At 43.2% G+C, this 22,182-nt stretch overlaps 1 protein-coding gene across 1 annotated transcript; it reads right to left on the reverse strand.

Moving 5' to 3' along the window:
- Positions 1-898: 898 nt before the first annotated feature.
- LOC138579577 (double-headed protease inhibitor, submandibular gland-like) lies at positions 899-19,261 on the reverse strand. The gene is made up of 6 exons (XM_069649848.1): positions 19,173-19,261; positions 13,477-13,502; positions 10,623-10,732; positions 9,702-9,756; positions 7,299-7,411; positions 899-1,105 (listed from the first exon to the last, which is right to left on the reverse strand). The coding sequence occupies exons 1-6, from the start codon at positions 19,225-19,227 to the stop codon at positions 1,042-1,044; spliced, it is 423 nt and encodes a 140-aa protein (XP_069505949.1). The 5' UTR covers positions 19,228-19,261; the 3' UTR covers positions 899-1,041.
- Between the last annotated feature and the right edge of the window lie 2,921 nt (positions 19,262-22,182).

Consider the following 22,182-nt stretch of genomic DNA (forward strand, 5'->3'; position numbering starts at 1 on the left):
TAAGGTTCATGCATCGTTGTATAGACTGTTTCATTTAGTTGCTGTATTGTTGAGATTATTTTTTGTTTCAGGCTAGTGGTATGTATGTCATTAAGAACTCTACAGATAAGAGGAGCTCTGGGGATACAGTATTTGCCTGGACACTCCTTGCAAACGCTGCTAAGCCGATAACCATATGGGCTTCCTGCCACCAACTAGCCCACACTACTCAATCATCTAATCATTTCTATCAATCCCAACCCTAAGAAATATCAGGATGTGGAATGCAGAGAAAGAAAGTTTAAATAGCATTCTCCACCCCACCTGAGCTTGAGATGTATGGAGTTTTTTGCTTGCTTAACCTTGCATTCTCTTTCAGGAGCATCTAATACATTTGTACTTGGTTTTACTTATTTTGGCTGTTGCAGAAACTATTGTTTTTTTTGGAATGCAATCTGTTATTGTTACCTGGAAAGAACCAGATGCCAGTTAACCCAGCCCCTTTACAGTTGCCCTTCCGGGCCCCAGACCTAGATTTAAGGTCAGTCCAATCAGGGTTTGCAGTCGTGATGAACTCTCTCCATCACACCCATGGGTTTGTAAATCTCTGCGGAGGCACAGTTTTTATAAAAGCCTATTTTAAAAGCAGAACTTAGTGTACCGAACCCTCTTTCTGTTCACCGCTCATGGAGAAGCGGAGAAAGGACTCCTGTTGATATTTGAATATCATCTACGTTACAACGACCTTATACGACTTCCTTTAATCGTGACATCCTTCTGGAACGTAAGGGAAATACACCTGGAGAAAAGTGTGAGTGCTCTATGCAAGCTTTCGAGCGAATCAGAAACTTACTTTCAAATGTACAGTACTTTTGTGACTAGTCAAAAAAACGTGCACTTTAAATAAGACATCCATATCGCTGGTCCAAGCACTTTTATTGATTGAGAAGCATATGCAGAAACTACGGAACCGCAGTCCAATTGCATGCCGTAAGAGGCTAGCCCGAGTCCTGGCTACGTCTCAGAAGATGATCAGGAGCTCACGCCGAAAATGATGGTTCTTCAAGCGCAATTGGGTTGTTGTAAGTAGCAGTGATTCAGAAACAACAGAGATAAATTTGGGTTGCTAGAAGAGAAGACACAGATCAGAGAGTACAATAGACTAAGGCATGACGTGGCATTTATTCAGTGTGGAACAACAATGCATCCTGGGTAATTTCAGACCTAATATCACACGCAAACATACATAGACCATTACTGCCATCAAACCCTTTATCAACATTTGTCATCCTGTCACAGAAACAGTTGCATAGTATTATTGTTATTATTATTATTATTATTCAGCATTTATATTGCACTACACGCCTCCAGGCATCTGAGCGCTGCTCACACCCACGGTGTGTGGTGCTCATTTATCAACCTTGGAAGGATGAAAGGCTGAGTTTGGCGCTGCCACCGGCGTCGGAAGGCTCTGCACAGATGACAATGCGAGCGCTCTACTCGCTGTGCTATATGACTGGCTGTGGATCTGAAGATCAACTCCCTTTTCAGCTGGTATGCCATGCCAAACATCAACTACCCCATATTCAAGTGTGACATGAATTGCCACTGCACAACCTAAAAACCTTGATGACCACCCATTGGACCTCTACTTTGCACATGCTAGACAGGTTAGGTGGGTAGTGAAACACCATCACTGATTACCGCAACACTCAAAGCAGAGCCTGAGATGGGGCATTTTTGGCACTATGTAAGTGGCAGCGGCTCTAAAATTTCTGCTTTGTGCTCTGACCTTTTGAGGGGGCCACCCAGCAGGTCAACAATTACAATGCATCCATGAGTGAGGGACTCCCCATGGTTTATCTGCTTTAGCTGAACCTAACCTACATGGAAAGGGCCTGTAACTTGTCATGTGATGCTGATGAGGCATATGTAGTGGGGGACCTGCTTTCGACCTTGTGTAACTTTGTGTACCTGCTGGCTTCCTCTGTGGACCCATGATTCAACGTAAAGTGAAAGCTTTCCAACCACATGTCTCAGAGGATGAGTACTCACAGCAAACATCACAAGGAAGAGGCACGGTGCAAATATGCAAGGATGCTTTGATGCAGTGATTGCAACATCAGTCGACACAAGAATGCAGGAGGTAGCAAGAACAACAGATAGACCATATTTTGTCAAATGAACATGGCATGTCAAGCTCGCGAATGACAGTGGCATCAAGGGGCTGGACATCACTGACACCTGATGAAAGCCTTGAGAGCAGTGCAACCTCAGCCTAATATGAGGAAGAGAATCTTTGGGACAACCACCTTAGTGACTCAGACATCTTGAATACAGACAGGTCATCAAGAACACACAGCAAACCATCAGCCACACAAATGCGCCACTTCATCCATGGTTCGGGATGTTGACCCATTACAGCATTGGTACAGCAAGTGGTCCGAATGGCAAGCTACACTTGTGCAATTTGCGGTAGAATCTCTAAGCTGCCCCACAACTGTGCAGTTTGAGTGTTTTGTGGGGCCGCAGCTATTGTCTCTAACTACAGGAGAAGTCTTGCATTGCCATTTGTAGAACAAATTACATTTATAATATTATTGAGCCCTTCATTGCAGAAGACTACGGGATATCTACCCAGAGTCAACACATCAGCTCGAAAGATGATCGCGATGATGTGTTACCCAGCACATGTCAGACACTGAAAAGTAGAGCACGGTTGTTTAGCGGTGCATGCAGTAGTGAAATGAATAGCAGCAATAAAGGCTTGACTCAGAAACCCTGACCAGATGCTGCCTTACACATTCCATTGCATTAACTATATTGCAAGTAATGCTTCTGAATCCTGATCACACATTTGTCAAAGGTTTTCATGTTCTATACAGTGTAACCACCCCTTACGAATCTCTGGTATTTTTAAAGGGTGCAACAACACACTACGGTTCTCAGGTATTTGCACACGGTACAGCAGCCCACTGGGCTTTGGGGTTTTTCTAACAGGATTCAAGCATCCATTAAGGTTTGGGGCATTTTATCAAGGCACAGCCACTGCTCACTGAAGTTCTCCTTCTCTCACATGGACTTCTGCCACTCTTACAACTGGGTGTGTCCCACTTTGAGGCCAGTGCCTCTTCCATGACTGACATTTTCATTCACCTATGAACAATGCCCATCTGGAGGGACGGACAGCATTCCTCCATATGCCTCCTCAGAATACCCACCACCATTATGCAGTTCAGCTTTCTAGCACTAACTGACACCTCACACTAAAGGCATGTCAAATCATCTTGTCCAAGGGTACCTGCCAAAAAATGCATGCTGTCGGTGTTGGCACACCATCCTAACCTGCTTGTGGGGATTACATTGGCAACAGAGGTCTGCCACTAGCCACAGTAGCCACTGCCACTGATGTTGATTTGGTAGGGTGGATGGGTACAGTCTTGGGGCCACATGGTGCCCAATGTCATGTCCGTCCTGCACCCCTGCCTTGGTATGTTCAAGGACTCTTCCTCTCTTCCAAATACTTTTCCAAACTCTTCAAAAGCACCAAATTAAAGCATGCCATGTGCAACACCTTACCTCACAGTCTAGCAAAAGCGACCAATGAACAGGAAGAGGGAATGGCCTTATATAGTTTCACAAAACTACATTTAGGAAATGTGAGGCCTGTGATGGTAGAACGAACTCCGAAAAACGTGATGACTCACCTGAGAGGGTCCTTATTAGGTAGGCGAACAACAAATAAACGCGTATTCATCACAAGATAAACCGCTCCAGAATGGACAATGAATCTAAGATCTGAAAGTCTGCCACAACTTCATCTGGGATTCCACAGCATTCAATAACTTTTCAGAAATCTGTCCCTCTTCTACTCTCTTGATCTTTGGAGTACAAATTAGTGCTCTCCATCCATGTCCCTCTAGAATCTGGAAAAAGGGATATCTTAACCCTCACTTCTCTTCTTACAGTATACATTTGTGTCCGGTGTTCCTGTGACCTGGCGGTGGACAACCGGTTCAACAGCAACTGTTGTAGATCAAAGTATCTCTGTGGTTAACTGAGCCCTCTGTGACTCTTGATTAAAGCACAGGTCTCCCTTGAAGATTGTGCTCGGAGCAGACTTCCTGTCTCCCCCAAATCACATCCTTCATCCCTCTGAAACGGGTCTGCTCTGCAGGGACACATGTGGTAACTGCTGGACCCAGACAGGCCATTCACTGCCTTTCATACAGAGAGGTGGGAACTAGCTTCAAGCTGACACATTGCATACCAAAGGGGTATTAGGCCGACCTTTCCTGTTGTTTAATCTGGCAACCAAGACTCTCCTCCAGGCTTGCCGTAATGTCCTCCTTAGTGTGCACTGCCACTAGCCAGATTAGACAAAGGGAAAGCAGATCCATGGAGCCTTTGATATTTAAATTAGGCTGCCCATGGCTGGAGAAAGGTGTGCCTGCCTCCTTCTTGAAATGATTTGATGTACTCGTGTCTGTCACATTCCAGCTGAATATGACAGTGGAAGACAGCGCCTGTAGGCTGTATTTCCCCGGGTTATACATGACTATGTGTTTCATGTGGTGAGCAGATAAAATGGGTGCAGAATGACCACACACATTTTGGAGGCTAATCTCCAATCATTTATTTTTATTTATCAAAATATACAAAAGCCCAGGCGAGCGCACTCTCCCCGTGTGGATGGTCGAATTCCTCACAATATAATATTATAGGCATATGTTTGTGTTTGTTTCATTATTTTGTCCTTATATGTGGTTTTGCTGTTGCAAACTGGTGGACTAGGTGTAACCTGTACTTATTTTGAGAGTTCAGTTGTTGGTAAGTGACACTAATCCAATCCAAATCCAGTAAACTCTCATGAACACCTTCCCTTCAGATGTGAACTCCTCCAGCAGTTCCCTTTCCTGATTCAATCCCTTTTTTGAGGAATGAGCATGCAGAGTTTAACTAAGCCCTTTTTTCCTCTACCACTGCAATGGGCACCTGTGGAGTACGACAGGTGTCCCCCCTTTGCCCTTTTCAATAAATAGACATTCCTCCTCTTTCATCTTCTTATATCTTGAGATGTTGTCAGGCAATGGTATATTGGTAAACACAATATGTATATAATTATATATTGCGAATGCAAGTGTAGATAGCGAGTTTACTTTGCAATTCTTCAGAACTGCACATGTGAGGAATGGATGAGAGTCCACCACCTTCACTTGACAGGGGCAAAAACAGTGTTATTCCTTTTCAGGCTTTTCTGCTGCCAGGTCTGTGCTACATTGATGGCAAGTGTGTACCAGGATTAAATCAAAAATTGCTTGAACAGCTTTGAAACACAAGCACTTAATGGCACCAGTTGTATGTCATTACATTTGCGGCAAAGATATTGTTGGGATCAAACTACCCAAAATATTCTAGGATCAGTATAAATATATAAACAAACTCCTGTCCTAGAATATATGGGGAAAGTGGTAGATAATGGCAGATAAAGAAAATGCTACCCCTACAATGCTTTTTTGCTGCAGATGCAACAGGCCAATGTGAACGGTGCCAGTTTATCTTTTGGTTAAAGTTGTTCGACACTTGCCAGAACATAATCTTCGAAGCACAAAACAACATCTTTTGTGCATCCCTGCTTTTAACCTAAGCTCAGGGGAGGAAAACGTTTTGCAGTTCAGGTTGCTAACATCTGGAATAAAATTCTCGTTCTATCCCCCTCTCATAGATCAGGAAGATTTGGAACCATTCACTGAACACATTCTTAAGTGATTTCACATTAGTCTACTCTTTACTTTGGGAGGCTTTTAAAGAATGACATTGTAGTTTCACTTATCCAATACCACGGTCCATGCAAACTATGTTATATGCTATATCAGAACTACAATACCAAAAATGAAACACAATCATTCAGGGAATAATACTAAAAGCCACTGCAACATAGGCAATTGGCAATGTATATGCCAATTTGGCACCCACTTGCCATTCACCTTTTGTCTAAAATTCATGGCCTAATTGCTTTTTCATGATGCAACTTAAGCAATGGCAGCAATGTTTTGGGTAATTCTGTTCTCCTGCATGTATAAAAATAAATAAGAATGAAGTGTCAACATCTGTTATTTCTGTGTAGCTGTGTTTGCACTGTAACATTTAGAGGGGAAAAGACTAGGAAATGGCTGCCCCTTACTCTTTAACTCCTCTGGCATGGAGGGTCATAAATCATGATGTGAAGGGCCACATCTGTCCCATGGCGGGCAGGGACGTCATTTAAGGGTCTCCAGGGGTCGCACTTGTGACCGCTGAAGTCTCCCTTGCTACATATGTGTTCTCCCTTGCTACCCCTGAAAAAAATAGGAATGACAAATCATTTTTCTTTTTGGAATTCCATACAATAATTGCTAGACTCATTACAGTTTTATTTCAGGCACACTTCAGGGTGTGAGTCACTGATTTAGTATGTTCTTAAACACCTCAAATTCAGACAGAAAACTCCAAAAAACATTCGGAGTAGAAGCATCCATTTCGGACTATGTATTTTGCTGTTCACAATTTGCAGTTATAGCCTGTTTGTTTCTGCCGATACATATGGTGATCCTTTCGTGTATGAAATGTTGATCACGTTAAAGTGATATTGTAACCATATTTTTCATAGCGTACTTAGGAGTAATGCTATGTGATGCCACTTCCTGTTTTGTCAAGGGGTAAAAGGTTATGTTCCATCACTTCCTGTGATGTCACTTCGGGGTGAGGTCAAATGACATCACTTCCTGTGATGCCATCAGAGGTCATGGGCTTTCACTTCTGCTGCCCCTGCCATTTTGGTGAAATGACGTCCCTGGTGGCTGGCCGTGTGTTGTGCATCCTTGGTCTACAGAGTAGCACTTGACTAAATGGTAGCACAAAAGGCCGTAGTCTTTTGGCTCACCACCACTAGTTAGCTATGCCATGACCCTTGTTGTCTCTGCTACCTTTGGCACAATGAATCATCCTTCGCTACTTCAGACTCTCTCACATCTTGGTTTTTATGGCATTCCCCGCTCTTGAATGGCCTCTTGCCCAGCCAATCACTTGGGACAGGATGTGAGCACTAATTAGCAACACAAAAAACAATGCCACTGTGCCAAAGCACACACGGTTGGCTTTGCCCATGTTTCTTAGCTTGCCTTCTGCTTCCTCGTCTGTGTGCAGATTTAGAAATATCTGTTTCATGTTGATTTGTTCTTGAGTGTGTTGCTGCATTGACTTGCTTCACCCAAAGGGACATGCATGCCACGACTTACTTATCTTTCACACAACACCGAAGCAATACCAAAGATACCCACCTGGCTTGCGCGTTACAGTACTGACATTCATTGCCATAGGTTTTGCCATCACTGCCGCAGTGGGGTGCGTATATCATGGTGCACATCGGGCTTGTGTAGCGAGTACAATCAAGCTGAAAAAGGAATACATTTTAGAGATGAAAATACCAGAATATTGCCATCACGCTCTACCTTCAATGCATGCAGAACATATGGATTCAATGTGCAGAGGTCCCACAAGCTACTTGATTAAATCAGCGTGTGGCACTGCAGCGAGCGAGCCCCACCAAGAAAGCACAGAAGGTCTCCTTTTCCAAGCTTCCAGAACATAAATGAAGGTGTTAATATGAATGCAATGCCTGGTTCAATGGATTCATTATCTTGGTTTTTAGAGGCCGCGTGGAGGTTGAGAATCGCCTACCGATTAATGGTAAAACGTTATTACATCGCCAGGCTTTTTTTCATGGCGTTTTTTGGCGAAAGTTTTCGCCCCACAAAAAACTCATCGAATTTTTAAAATAATATTTGGGGGGTCCCCCCAAACCTCCTTTGCCTATTTTGTAGTCCCTATACCCACACCGCTCTACCCCTTATATACCCCCTTCCCCTTCAAAAACCACTAAACTTCATGGCAGCATGGCGTTTTCAATGGATTCCTATGGATTACGCCTGTTTTTGCACCTGCTGAAAGCGGGCTGGTTCTTTTGCAATCTATTGCAAATCCTGCCTGTCATGTGCAAGTGATGGGAAGCATTTACAATTGTTGCAACATCAGTTGTAAAAAAAAAGATGTAAAGGCGATTTCGCCTTTTTAACAATGTGTAACTGCTACTTTTTGCAAATGGCGAACATTCAATGGGGGGTGGGGGGGATCTTTTTGCTTGGCAGTGCAATCCAAGTTTGTCTCCTCTGAATTAATTTGATCTTTTTTTTTAATGAGGCCCGGTATCTTTTAGAGTTGGTTATTTTAAACAAATGCTGTGTCCTTCGCACAGACATGTTTCCAACAGGATGTGGGACATTCTCTTGTTAATTAATTCAATGCAGTTTTCTGGTGTGCTGCTAATGAAAGGCTTTAGAACAGAAATGTCTTAGACAAATTGTCCTAATTACAGCCCTATACCACCTCCAAGATGACCACCTTACTCACACAAAAGCCCCTAAAAATGCCTCTGACTGATGATGGTAAATGACCCGAGACTGCCCTTGGGGAACTAGCCAACACCCAATGCTCTTTTCAGACAGTTTCAAATATTAATTTATCATGTTTTTGGGAACATTGCATTTTTATGATTTCATGTTCAGCAAGCCTCATGTTATTTCTGATAGCTCTATATATTATAATGCTATTAGATGCCTGTGCATTGTGAATTGAGAATGTGCACAGCTGTCCTGACAATGAGACCCAGCTGAAATGCTACTAAATCTCATTTCTGCATAGCCCTTTGCTCCCAATGTGGGGAGCAATGCCACAGCTGTTTCATCCTCACTTCTAAGCTTTGAGGTTGACCAAATTAGTATATATACTTATATACATCTATGTTGTAAACATTTAAATATTAGGATTAGTGCTGTGAAAAATGAAATGAACACAAAGCCATGTGAGCATTAAGCACTTAGGGATTCACGCATGCAGCCCTTTTATCACAAACATATTTGTCAAATATAAATATCAATAATGATTTGTATGTTGCCAAAATGCTTTTTGTTTTTACGCAAATCAGGCACGAACCCTCACTGGTGCTATTTGTCTCCTTCCCCTTTCTCGTGGGAGGAGTATTTCAGAAGAATACAATAAGTGCAGCAGATAAACTTCTATCAGAAAATAAGTCATATGTTTGTTCTAGGTTTTGATAATGTGCTTTGCGAAGCAAGACAAGTGTAAAGTTCATATTATGACTGCAATATAAACTGGAAGTGATAATCAGAAATATAAATTATACAATTTGAAAAAGAGCCAGTGTACAATGTTGTATACATGTTAAATGCTGCTTTCCCCGCTCGTGATGTCTGTTTTTTGTTTTCTTTGGTCGAGCAGCAGTTAGAAATGGCTGGGATGGCTCTGGCAAATGCACGCCTTGCTTTGCGACTCTCATCCACTTATAGAGAAAGTGAAAGGCAGAAAGAGGGATAGAGATTGAGAAAGAGAAAGGGAGCACACTGAGAGAGAGAGAAAGACCGAGAGACAGAGCAGTGATTGCTAGGTCGGCGTATGATACAGCAGTTACAGCTAGTTTTGGATTGATGCAGGTGAAGTATGTCATTAGTCTGACGCATATGGATGGGGAAAAGAATTCAAGTAATATTCGGAGACGACATCTTTATTTCTGAAAATACACATGGCACCTTAGAAGAGTATAGCATTTTCCAATCACAAACGTACAATATGTACATGGTGTTCGCTGATAACAGATATGGATTTACCTTTCGTCCTGCCTCATCGCAGCTCCGGGAATGCCTTACACACACCTTGGCCTTCCTGCACAAAGGGGAATGAGAAAAGGAGGATAATGGAAAAGGCAGTATATTAGGGAAGATGAGACCATCGTCAAGACACCAGTGTGCGGCGTAACCACCTCCACAATGCATTTCATTTCAAAGTGCTAAAGAAAGTTCCTTTCCCAAGAGACTCGGATGGCCGCATGTTGCAGCATACTGCTTATAGAGGTGCATGCATTCTCTGATTTCAAAAGCAGAAGGGAACAGCAAAAATCATGTGACAGCATTCAAAAATCGGCAATGCAATATCCCAGCAAGGTATATTTCAACAAGGCACTGCCTCTCTGTAGCGTGTTGTGACTGCACCTTCCACATGACCGGTAACATCCAATGTAACACACCGAAGGCAAGCTAAAACGTGTTAATTGTCTCATAGACCTAGGATAATGAACCTGAGCCAACTGATGGCCCTCGACAGGCCATTATGTCATGATAATTTCCCCTTCTTTTCAATGAGGAAGGTCGGACTGGGGCATACAACTGTCCCCGGGCACCAAGGAAAAAGTGGCCCACAGTTGCGAATAGCAAGTCATTCCTTTACGGACAGTTAAAATATGTGTTCAGTAACACTGTTCAAAACTGCTAGCTGCGTAGTGAAGTAACTTATCAAAGTGATTAATTTTGTCCAAAAAAGAGCCAATTTTGGCCCAAAAAACCGGGCCCACATTAGTATACTAGACATGCAAATCGGGCATTGTCCTATGGGGCAGCCCGCGCTTGTTACACGGCGCTAGCATTGCTTGTGGAAAGTGTATCAGAGTCTCCATTAGGGCCTGGTGGAAACATCTATTGTGGGCCTACACAATCTCATTAGAATAGCTTCGCATTCGGCCTATTTCCACTCACCCTGTCATCGTACACATGTTACATTCACTGGAGTAAGTCTTGCCGTCCATTCCACACACAGGGCGCCACATCCTGTTGCAAATGCCTCGCACATTTTGGTCGCATTTGACCTAAAAAGAAATTAGAGCACACTTTTAAGATACGTTCGATTTAATTCTCCATTTAAGACAACAATTGTTCAGGGTTGTAAAATGTGGATAAAAGTAAACCATGTTTAGAAAGGCATACTTTATCAGGGGCGATTATCCCGTGCTAAAGAAAAATGTACATTTCAATGAACTCGGTTTGTAGTTTTGGATTCTAGATGGTGCTTGAAATAAAGCCAAGGCTCGTGCAATGGAGGCAACATGGGCGTGAACAGACAGTGTGCACTTGCGGTGTGCACCTTTGTATTGAAAGCCACATCATTTCTGTGTCTTGGGTGTTTTTATTTCTGCTGCCAATGCCGTAACAGCACCTACACGCCGGGAGACTGACTGGCCTGCCAGGGGTGATTTCAGTTAAAGGCCTCCTGTGCCCTGTGCCTCCCATCTCTATGGACCTCTCGGCATGAAAGGCAACACACCAGCAGCGCATCTCTGTGGCAGCAAGCTTTTGAAAGTGGCAGGGCACAGGGAGTGAACGGAAACAGCACCACCTAATCCCTGGACCCCTCTGCCTGTCTGCGGTAGCACCACATTTCTCCAGTGCTAGCCCACAATGCTTCCCCATTCTAAGGCAAAAGGTGTCTGCATCGTACTCCTCTACTGGTGTTTTGAACTACAACCACCACAATCCTTCACCATTGACTATGCTGGCTGAGCTTGATGGAAACTGTGGTCTAAAACATCTGGAGAGCCAAAGGTTGCAGATCAAGGTCCTGAAGTATGCCCTTGGAAGTAACCATGAGGGACTGAAAGTGGCTTCTCGCTGTAGAACATGGGTGTGTGCGAGAACATACCTGGCATTACTATGATCAATGGGCCTATGCAGTCTGTTATTACTGTTCTACCTTGACATACTTAAATCTGGTCTTATTCTTGTAAATGGAAATAAAGAAATCTGGCCTTACTGAGGTGGAGGGATATAATGCAATATGATATCACTAGGAATACTGGAATCTGGTCTTACTGAGGTGGAGGGATATAATGCAATCTGATATCACTAGGTATACTGGAATCTGGTCTTACTGAGGTGGAGGGATATAATGCAATATGATATCACTAGGAATACTGGAATCTGGTCTTACTGAGGTGGAGGGATATAATGCAATCTGATATCACTAGGAATACTGGAATTTGGTCTTACTGAGGTGGAGGGATATAATGCAATATGATATCACTAGGAATACTGGAATCTGGTTTTACTGAGGTGGAGGGATATAATGCAATATGATATCACTAGGAATACTGGAATCAGGCCTTACTGAGGTAGAGGGATATAATGAAATCTGATATCACTAGGAATACTGGAATCTGGTTTTACTGCGGTGGAGGGATATAATGCAATATGATATCACTAGGAATACTGGAATCTGGTTTTACTGAGGTGGAGGGATATAATGCAATATGATAATAATAGGAATACTGGAATCGGGCCTTACTGAGGTGGAGGGATATAATGAAATCTGATATCACTAGGAATACTGGAATCTGGTTTTACTGAGGTGGCGGGATATAATGCAATATGATATCACTAGGAATACTGAAATCTGGTCTTACTGAGGTAGAGGGATATAATGCAATCTGATATCACTAGGAATACTGGAATCTGGTCTTACTGAGGTGGGGGATATAATGCAATCTGATATCACTAGGAATACTGGAATCTGGTTTTACTGAGATGGAGGGATATAATGCAATCTGATATCACTAGTAATACTGGAATCTGGTCTTACTGTGGTAACCTGGCCTAATTAGCATTTCTAACTGGTTGCCAGACCTTCAATGCGATGGCTTGACTGAGGCCTCTAAACAGTGAATTCTTATTTGGTAACTCATTAATAGCACATTTTCTACAGTGTCCATAATCCCCACCCTCGCATCTGCAGGAGGGTAGGGTTCCAGCTGTGGGGAGGCTGGTGGTGGTGGCAGTATTTGCCTGGAGGTGCATCAGCAGCACACTCCCCCCTTTTCCAAGGTGCAGGGGTGCAATGCAGCTGCTCTGCAACCATCAGTAGTTTAGTAGTCATGGTCAAGCCTGTCAGGGTAGAGGTGTTCTGGCTGAGCGGTAGGAGTATAGTTGAGATACGTTGGAAGGAGCATCAAAAGGCGTGTATTGGCAATGATTACGATGTATTACGATCACTGGCTCTCAATGGACTCGAAGGACATTACCCAGTGCAGTAGAAATTGCTAATATAAATGAATTGTTATAAATACCTTCTAGAAAGGTTAAGTGGGCTTTATTATGCCAAGGAAAAGACCCTTAGGAATTACTATTAAGGATGTGGGATCTTCCCATCTGAAAATGAAGACTCAGATAGCAGAGAGTAAGCATTGAGACAGACTGCCAGAGCTCAGTGCCGCCCAGAGTGCTGGACTCACAGAGAGGCTCTGCTTTTGAACTCTGCCGGATATTAATAATGCTGTAAAGTGCTTCATGACACACTGGGGCAGTGCCGCGGGCACTAGTGGCGGTGCAAGGCAGGACTGAGCTGGATTCAGAGCGCTTCCGCGTGTTCACTGTCTAGGATGGCGAGGGTTTTTGAAAGGAATTGTTGGCAGTGATTTTCAAAAAAGGCATCAATGGAGTTGAGCTTGTCTGTGCCCTTCGCGCCACAAAAGATTGGGCTCATTTCAAAACGTTAAAATATTCTGCATCACCTGCTAGGGCAAATGTAATAGAAATAGCAAAACATGAAAACTATATTTACCTCGTATCCCTGGAATTCCGACCCACCTGGAAAAGAGAAAACGAAGAAAAATCCACTGAAACCGTTGCTTCATTTTTCAAAATGCAGGTGTGTCACCAATCACTTGTGTCTTTTGGAGGTCGGCAATTGACAATGATGTTAATGTCCAGCCACCGTCCTCCTTGTTTATGTTGAAATGAATTCTAAGCGCTTTATATGCCCCAATGTTACCCCAGGCACGTGGTGGGAGGGAGACTGAAGACTGAGCAAATGGGCAAACAGGTCAGTGAAATTAGTGATTTGTGAGGTGCTCATGTCTGTAGTAATTGAAATGTAATAACTCCCCTAAAAATGCAGGGTGAATTAATCTGCATCTTCTATGTGAGTACTGATGCAAGGAATACTCATGGCATTCCAGATGAAGAAAATATTCTACGAAACCTAGCAACGGCCAACAGAGGGGATCGAAACTGAACCAACTTCTGAACCCTGTTTATCTCAACTAATTACAAGCAATGGCACTCTCAGACCGAGAGGATCTCATGGTCACTCACAGTCTTAGAGGATCACAAAGTGTTAAAGGATCTCATGTTTACTCACAGTCTCAGAGGATCTCATGGTCGCTACCAGTTTTAGAAGATCCCATGGTCACTCACAGTCAGAATGTATCTCATGGGCACTCACAGTGAGAGAGGATCTCATTGTCATGTGGGATGATTCAACCCACTTTTGCTCTGCCATGCGGCATCCCTGTGTTCTGATGGTTCCATAAACATCCAAATGGCTGCAAAACCCTTGTGCGCGCCAAAACCTCTGAAAATCGCGCTTTGCAAAGCACAAAAAGATGGCTGTCCAATCTGCCATGCATGTTGTCAGTGGTGGAACAGAGATATCACTCCTGAAACATGTCACTGGGCCCCACAACATGTGAAGATGGAGTACAGAAGGAAAAGCAGTGCTTTGCTGAAGGAAACCCCAAATTCTTGCTTCAAATCACTTTTTCTTTGTTGCTGAAACTGCAGAATGCCAGTACAAAACACCCTCAAACATCCAAAATTCTTACTGAAAAGCTGAAAGCATCAAGGGATTTCCACAGCAAATGTTGCCTGGTTGTGGATGTCAAAATCTGGGCGCAGTACCCTCGGCCGCCTGAATGACAGCTGTCAGAAGCCTGCAGGATTACACTTTAAAACCTGTATAAACTGAAATTAAATGTTGCAATCTAAGTGGCCTATTGCTGAGAGTAACCTATGTTGTAACAGTTTTTATCCCATGGTTTAAAATCTTGAATAAGTATTCTAGCTGATATTTTGAAATCACAAGTTTGTTTTAAACTAAAGAAAAATGCAACAGAAATAACATTTAAATTTAAGCCTGGCTAAAACCACCCAAACTGGAATAACAGCTTTCCTCACAAAAGGAGGACACTTCCCCCAGCTGAAACTCACGGGGAGGTGCGAATTGCTGGTGAGCCCAGGACTAAACAATGGACATCCTCCAGCTAAAGGAAATGCTAAGTGTGAAGGGTCGTAAATGGCCTCTGCCAAGGAAACAGGGAGGAGACTGCTCCTGAACTGAAGGGAGACAAAAAGAGGCAGAGACAAACAACCATCTGCTGCTGGACATTCACAAACAACATTTTGTTTAAATACATATAACTTACAACTGAAAATTGTCAAGAACACAAAAATAACAGAATGGGAAATCTAATTTTTGGCTGAACATTTCAAGAGGCGGCAAGATCGTGTGACATAATTTGTAAGGAAACGGCAGAAAATGTGATTTTACACCAAATGTATTACTGCTAGAAGTATGAAACTGTATACACTTATGCCCACGTTATATGCGTACACTTGTTGAAATTTGCTGATAAATGGGACATTGTGTTCCTGGTGAAAAGGGCGAAATTCTGGGAAAAGCAGACACAAGATCTTACAGCTACGGGGTTTGGAGGAGTAGCTGCTGTACAAAGTAGGTAATCTGTATATGTGGTTGCTGTAGAGGTTGCACATGTGGAAATATGTATTGTAGCAAAAGTAGATTTTGTGTTCAAGAGGCCAGGGGTGGACTGTAAGCCTCATACACCCACACCATGAAGATGACATATGGTTTTCTCCTCCTATCAAGGCTGAGAGGAGATCCTGACCAATCCCTGTCAAAGGGGCGAGTTTAGGCTAAACCAGCACACACACCCCCTTTATCATGAGCATAAATAGAGACAGCAGAAGGCAGACAGACAGACAGATTCACCCACTATCCCGACGCTGGCGGAGCACTCTGCTGCAGAACTATCCATCTTACTTGCTCCAGACTCCAGAAACTTGGTAAAGCAGAAAGGCCCATTTCACAGCTGAACCATTTTCAGCTAGGCCTTACATTTCCAGAACCAGAACCAACGCCAGAAACCTAAGGGGAACATCAAACATACAGCCGGGCTGCGCTATACTGCTTGTCTGCTAAAATAATTATCTTCAGAACCAAGAAGGGCGGTTCAATCCTTTGCTGTGCTGTGACCAGAGTGCATTGCAGATCCAGTCCAGTCCTGCCATGCAGTGTCCAGAGCGCCTTGACGCTGCCAAGATCCGATGTGCCCCGCAGTCTGTCCTGACCAGAATCCCTGACCAGAATCCCTGACCAGAATCCCTGACCAGAATCCTGACAGTCCCATTTGAAACATATCTGGTCAGCATCTATAGATAGGACTGTGTCACTAGCATATGTTCCTTGCTTAGTCCAATCCCTATCTTAAATCCATCCTATCTTGTCTTCAGAATCTGTATTGTTAGGAGTACTTTTGAATTGCCTGAACTCTCTAGCCTATCCCTCCTATCTACCTCCTGTATTAGTATTGTTAAATCTATCTTTGCGCCGATATTTTTCATCTGAAGTAGGCAAGCTCCACTGCAGGCAGTCGCCCTGATCAAGTGGCTGTGTTCTGTGTGGTATTCTTTTATTCATAGTCATCCTCTAGTGTAAGAAATCCTTTTTGTCATTTTAAAAGCATATTCCCGTTTTCCCATTCTTGCACCTATCTCGAAAAACGACCTCCACTAAAAAATCCATAACTTCCTCAATGTTTGTGCTAGAAAAGCAACTTTTGCTTGTAGGTAACATCCACAGCTTTAATTTGTATCTAAAACCGCATCCAAAAACTAGACGGTTCTCCCGTGATTACGATTACCGTGCACTGAAAAGTTTGCCGCAAATTTAGTTTTAGGGACATTCTGACACATGTAAAACAGATTTTGATTGCTTCCGACCTTAATTTTAAGATTTCACATTGTTTCTTAGTATCAGATCATTGCTAGTGTTTGTGTACAACTATCCAAAGCGGCTCCCATAAGAATTTAAACAATTTCAGCAACTTAAACCATATTTAGTGTTTTTACCCAATCCATTCTCCAGATAACTTTAAAACCATTCTGACCGCTTGCCAATCAATTCTGTTTTTCTCTTGTGTTGCTGGGGGGAAATTGGGATTGATATTTTGTTTGAATTCTGGCATTCCTGAATACCTGCTCTCTCTCCTCTTATCTCTTTACATTGCCTGTTGGGGGATTGAGGGGTGTAGAGGGGGAACTAGTAACCACATTGCTATTTGATCTGAACACACACAAAAGTATTATTTCTGTGCTGAATTGTTTTGCTCACTATTACTCCTTGTGTATTAAAGAGATTATTTAGCGTTACATCACCCCATTGGTGATTATTGTGTACCCAATAAAACATAGTGTGATTGAATTGTGAATACATAAATAAATATTTTAACTTTGCAAACCAGCCTGATTCCTGGTTCAGTGTGACCGAGGGGGTGGGAGGGGGGGCTCCAGGAGAGGGGCGTGATATGAGTGGTACATCGTTCAGAATAAAATAACTTTTAGACAACAATAAATAAGGATTTCAGTTGTGCATTACACGCTAGGCATTGACTTAGGTGAGTGCCGGATTGAAATCACTTACAGTCAGTCACTGTATTAAAGGATCTCATGGTTACTCACAGTCAGAATGGATCTCATGGGCACTCACAGTGAGAAAGGATCTCATGGTCACTTACTGTTTGAAAGGATGTCATGGTCATTCACAATCTGAGAGAATCGCATTGTCCCTCACAGTATGGTCAGATCTCATGGTCATTTATAGTCTGAGAGGATCTCATGGTCACTCACAGTCTTAGAGGATCATATTGTTGCCCACAGCCTGAATGTATCTCATGGCCATTCACAGTCTAAGAGGATTTCATGGTCATTCACAGTCTGAGAGAATCTTACTGTCCCTCAAAGTGTGGTAGGATCTTATACTCACTCAGAATCTGAGAGGATCTCAAAGAATATGGACTGGGGATCCCAGACCATACACCTGTGTCTCATTAGTTTTCAATAATTTAGAAGATATTAAACCTCGCACAACCTATTCTTTTTAATCACTTTTTTTTGTAAGAAAGATATCAAATGTGACCAAACATACATTGTCGCTCAGCAAAACCTGGGAACATCTCCACCCATTGCATATCTTCACATAACCCCTGCTGCCCTTTCACTCTCCCTCAAAATATCAAGCTGCGTCAGTTGACTGATGTTTTGGTCACACTTTCATCCCGCCTATTTCTCTGTGGTTGTTTTCATTCACATCGAGCTCTAACTTGCAATGTGTGCAGAAGAATGGGGCTCTTTCACAGCAATAGTCTTTATGTTAGAGTATTTGGGAGGCGCGCTGGGCTATGTTACTTGAAGACACACTGCAGGCACTCCTCTTAATTAGAGTTCACCCGCAATCAATGCTGTACCCAAGTAATAGAGCCCCACGCTTTCCAGCTGGTCCCTTTCTCTCTTAAACCCTTTATTGCTCGCAGGTTTCTCTGTAAATTGGCATCAAAACGACTGTGACAGATTCCACAGTTTTCGCCTAAGCAAATGTGTTTACATTGTCAGCTGATTTCCTCCATAAAACCAGTGCTAGTGCTTTAGAGGATTCGAAGTTCAAATCTCGGCATTCAGAAAATACACCATCTAAAGTCATCCTGCTGCAGGTCTACCGGGTGCGTGGAAAGAGGAAATGGAAACAAAGTTATATGAAAAAAAAGAGATAAGTAAGGGAAAGGCTAATATTTACAATAACAACAATTCACTTAAAACATTTCAAGAGAGTTGACTCACTTTCGAAGGCTCGACTTTTGAAGCCCCCTTCTAAAATGCAAAAGTGCAAAAAAAGAGTACTCGACCGCAAACTGCCATCTTTGAGAGTGGTTCATTTTTAACACAGACCTTTGAAAGTTGACTTTTTTGGCTCAGAGTTTTGAAAGTTTACTTTTTGGATGCAGACACACGAGTTTCCCTTCATCTGCGTACTGTCAGGTGCATTGCCCAAGCATGTAATGTGTTGCATTATCCGATGACTCATGCACCATGAATAGCATTACATGGATGGTAGCATATTCGTTTTCACATGTAGGAATGCATTTGCCTTGGTTTGGTTACCTCATACTTGAGGGAAAATAACTGCACTGAACAATTAGAAGCCATTCCAGTGGCAGCTTCATAACCGATTATTTTCAAGTGCCCTTACATCAATAAGCGCCCCGCGGTTTCAGAAATATTTACATTTAGCATATGTTGTATGTTAATAATCCACATTGTAACGACTTTATTAAAGGTTAACGCACATACAGACCTGGAGAAGCTCCTGTGGTGTTAATGGCGCAGCCAGTTCGTAATTCTTACCTTGGGCGGAGGCGAGTGCCAGCGTGAGGAAGAGTATGAGACCGGTTGCCTTCATGATGTAAAGGTGCTCTAAAGCTCGGGGGTGCTGTTCAGTGAAGGCCCCTGGATGGAAACCTCAGGGTGGCAGCACCTATATATATGAGCACGCTGCCTGCTGCTTCCTGTGCACCTTGAGGTCAACTTTGTCTCAGGCAAACACAAACGTATTTGTATTGATTGTAATGCATAAGTACACCTTTCAGCAATGGCAAGAGATATGTGTTTACCCAAGGTGGTCATCCGACTGCTTAGGGTTTTCTAATGCGTTCTTTCAGCAAAACCTCCCAAGCAGATCAGCCCGAGCAATGGGCCTGTATGTTTTACGCATGCATGACTGAAAAATGAAGGCGCATTAAAGACCCTGTGTCTGAGAATGCAAATGTGTACATAAGATGTTTTTCAAGGCCATACGTCTTCCCAAATAATTAAGTCATTTGAGCCACACCAAAAGAAAACTCGGACCCATCATCTATTCATCAAAGTCCCTACAAAGATCAAAGCTTCCTTGCCCACCTTTATGCCCCATGTATTGCACCACCACCAGGTTGTCTGATACCGCACACAAGATTCATAAGAATGGAAAATATTAGTCTTTACAACATACTTGAACCTCAGGGTTTCTTCTTCTTCATGAGGGTTATGATGTGGGATTTAGCCGAGTTGATGATCAAATTATTGAGCACACAGTACTCTTGAAAGATGTTTAATTTATTCTGTAGCCCAAAGGGTACCTTGTCAAACAGAATGACATCATTGGCAAATGCCAACCAGTTCAAGTGAAACTTGCCCAGAGTGACCGGAAAAACATTTTTTCCCTCCCATCTTTTCTCAATATCAGCCAGGTATAGGTTGAAGAGTACCGCGGCCAAATTGCAGCCCTGCTTCACTCCGATTCCCGTCGGGATGCTGTCGGATAGCAGGCCCTCAAAGTTAATACGAACCCTATAAGATGTGTTTTGATGGACTGCAGCAATTATCGCTAACAGCTTAGATGGAATACCATAGGACAACATCTTCCACCAAAGGCGGTTACGCAAGACGCTGTCGAATGCAGCCGAAAGGTCTAAAGATGCCATACTTACTATTGCATTAGCCTGATTGCGAGATGCTGACAATAGATGGGTGAGAATCGTTGAGCTGCATGCCCATGTCCCTACGGAAGCCCACCTATGCTTTGGAAAGAATTCCAGCGGTGTTAATGTACGTCTCCAATTCATACAGGACTAGACGTGCAAAAATGTTAGCCGCAGTGTCTATTAGGGCAATTGGCCTGAAATTTACCTGGTCGTTAAGAGTACCCTTTTTGTGCATGGGAATTACTATTGCCATAAGCCAAGAGGCGGGTATTTTGCCCATTCGATATATTAGCTGGTATCGAGGCAGTAGATATCTGGCCCAGAAATGGGGTCATCCTTGAATACACAAGGAGGCAGTCCATCGGGACCTGCCGCTTTAGAGAACTTCAATTGTGCGAATGCCCAAATTATGTCACTAAGTTCCCAAGGGCAAACATTCGGAAACTTCAAATGCAAGTTATCCGACTCCATCCTTCTATATGCTGCCGGCAGGTCGTATTTTTGTGTGAAGAAATGCTGCCATTCAAGACCAGATATAGTCGCGATCATACGCTTGTCCACCTAACCTGTGGGGTTTCTTAGTATGGACCACAATTCCACGGTGTTTCTCTTGCATAGATGTTCAATCATCTGTTGATTTGCAAGGTTGTGAGCAGCATGACACAGCAATTTCAATTTTGACTTATAACATGCCACAATGGAGTTTTTTTGTATTTTGTGGGCCGAAGAGCTAATAAGGAGGCGTCTCGCCGTCCGAAGCTCGCTGTTTTTGTGAGTTTTTAATGTAGCGACCTCTGCCAGATATTTGTGTGCAGCTTTTGGTGAATTGGTACCAAGGCATTCCTCAGATAGACTCACAAGGTGCATGTGAATCATCGTCAAATTCAGTTAGTTAATTTTCTCCACATTACCGACAGTTGGAGGGTCATCATTTGACACCAACAGGTCCCTATTTACAAGGAACACCATTTTCCAGCAAATGCTGGGGTGCCATCTGACATACAAAGCATGCCTGTCACTTTCCACCAATACCGGAGACTCTGAGGTTTCATACGGGTCGACCCCAATATGTAAACTCGTGTGGAGCATTCGGTGGTCGCTCAAACCCACATTCAAGATAGAGATCGGGTGAAGCAGTCCTGAACATACCCCTGATGTGAGCACATAATCGATTAGAGACGAGGAGTTTCCGCGCTGCCAGGAGGCCTTGTTACTGTGGGTCGCAAATGTGATCGGGTAGATACCCCATGATTAAAAAAACTCAACCCGCAGTTTGCCTCTGCTAAGGGCCTGTTGTGCATATAGATGGGAATGATAGACCAAAGGGTTGTTGCCCTCTATACCCAAACAAGAATTCAAGTCTCCACCAATAAAAATGTCATGTTTGGGGAAAAGCGACGAAACCTTCTGCAACGTTTGATTTAGTTCCAGTAAGACTGAATCCAAGGGGACAGCACTAGGATTCCAATAGATGGACAGAAGGAGGAGTGCATGTAACTTATTGCCGGTGGTGATCATTTCCACCAGTATGCATGTGTCCGACTTGTCCACTAGTAGTGAGGACACCTTCAAACTATTTTTGATAAGAATAGCGATGCCACCACATGGAGGCCCAGACTGGTGCCATCGCGCGGGAGCGCTAAATGAAGTGTAACCATATAACACAATATCATGAAGCGCCATCGTTTCCTGCAACAATAAAATATCAGGTCTAAGATGAAACTCGACCCGTTCATGCCATGCCTTGAGATTTCTCACGCCGCAGCAGTTCCAAGATGCGACGGCAATCCCCGACAGTTATAAGTTCGAGGTTTCAAGTTTCATAGAGGCCGCCACTTTAATCAGGGTCTCCAACCATGATAGAACACTTAGCGCCTGCATCAGCGAGGCCAATT

This window comes from Ambystoma mexicanum, chromosome 3p, assembly GCF_040938575.1.
Source record: "Ambystoma mexicanum isolate Mex_15411 chromosome 3p, UKY_AmexF1_1, whole genome shotgun sequence".
Lineage (NCBI taxonomy): Eukaryota > Metazoa > Chordata > Amphibia > Caudata > Ambystomatidae > Ambystoma > Ambystoma mexicanum.

Excerpts from the sequence above, each read along its gene's own strand:
- LOC138579577 (XM_069649848.1), bottom strand. The coding sequence starts at position 19,227 with ATGAAGGCAACCGGTCTCATACTCTTCCTCACGCTGGCACTCGCCTCC. Across the intron at positions 9,757-10,622 it reads AACATGTGTACGATGACAGG|GAAGGCCAAGGTGTGTGTAA; the intron begins GTGAGTGGAAAT and ends CCCTTTGTGCAG. Across the intron at positions 1,106-7,298 it reads TACTGTAACGCGCAAGCCAG|CAACCCAAATTTATCTCTGT; the intron begins GTGGGTATCTTT and ends CTTCTCTTCTAG.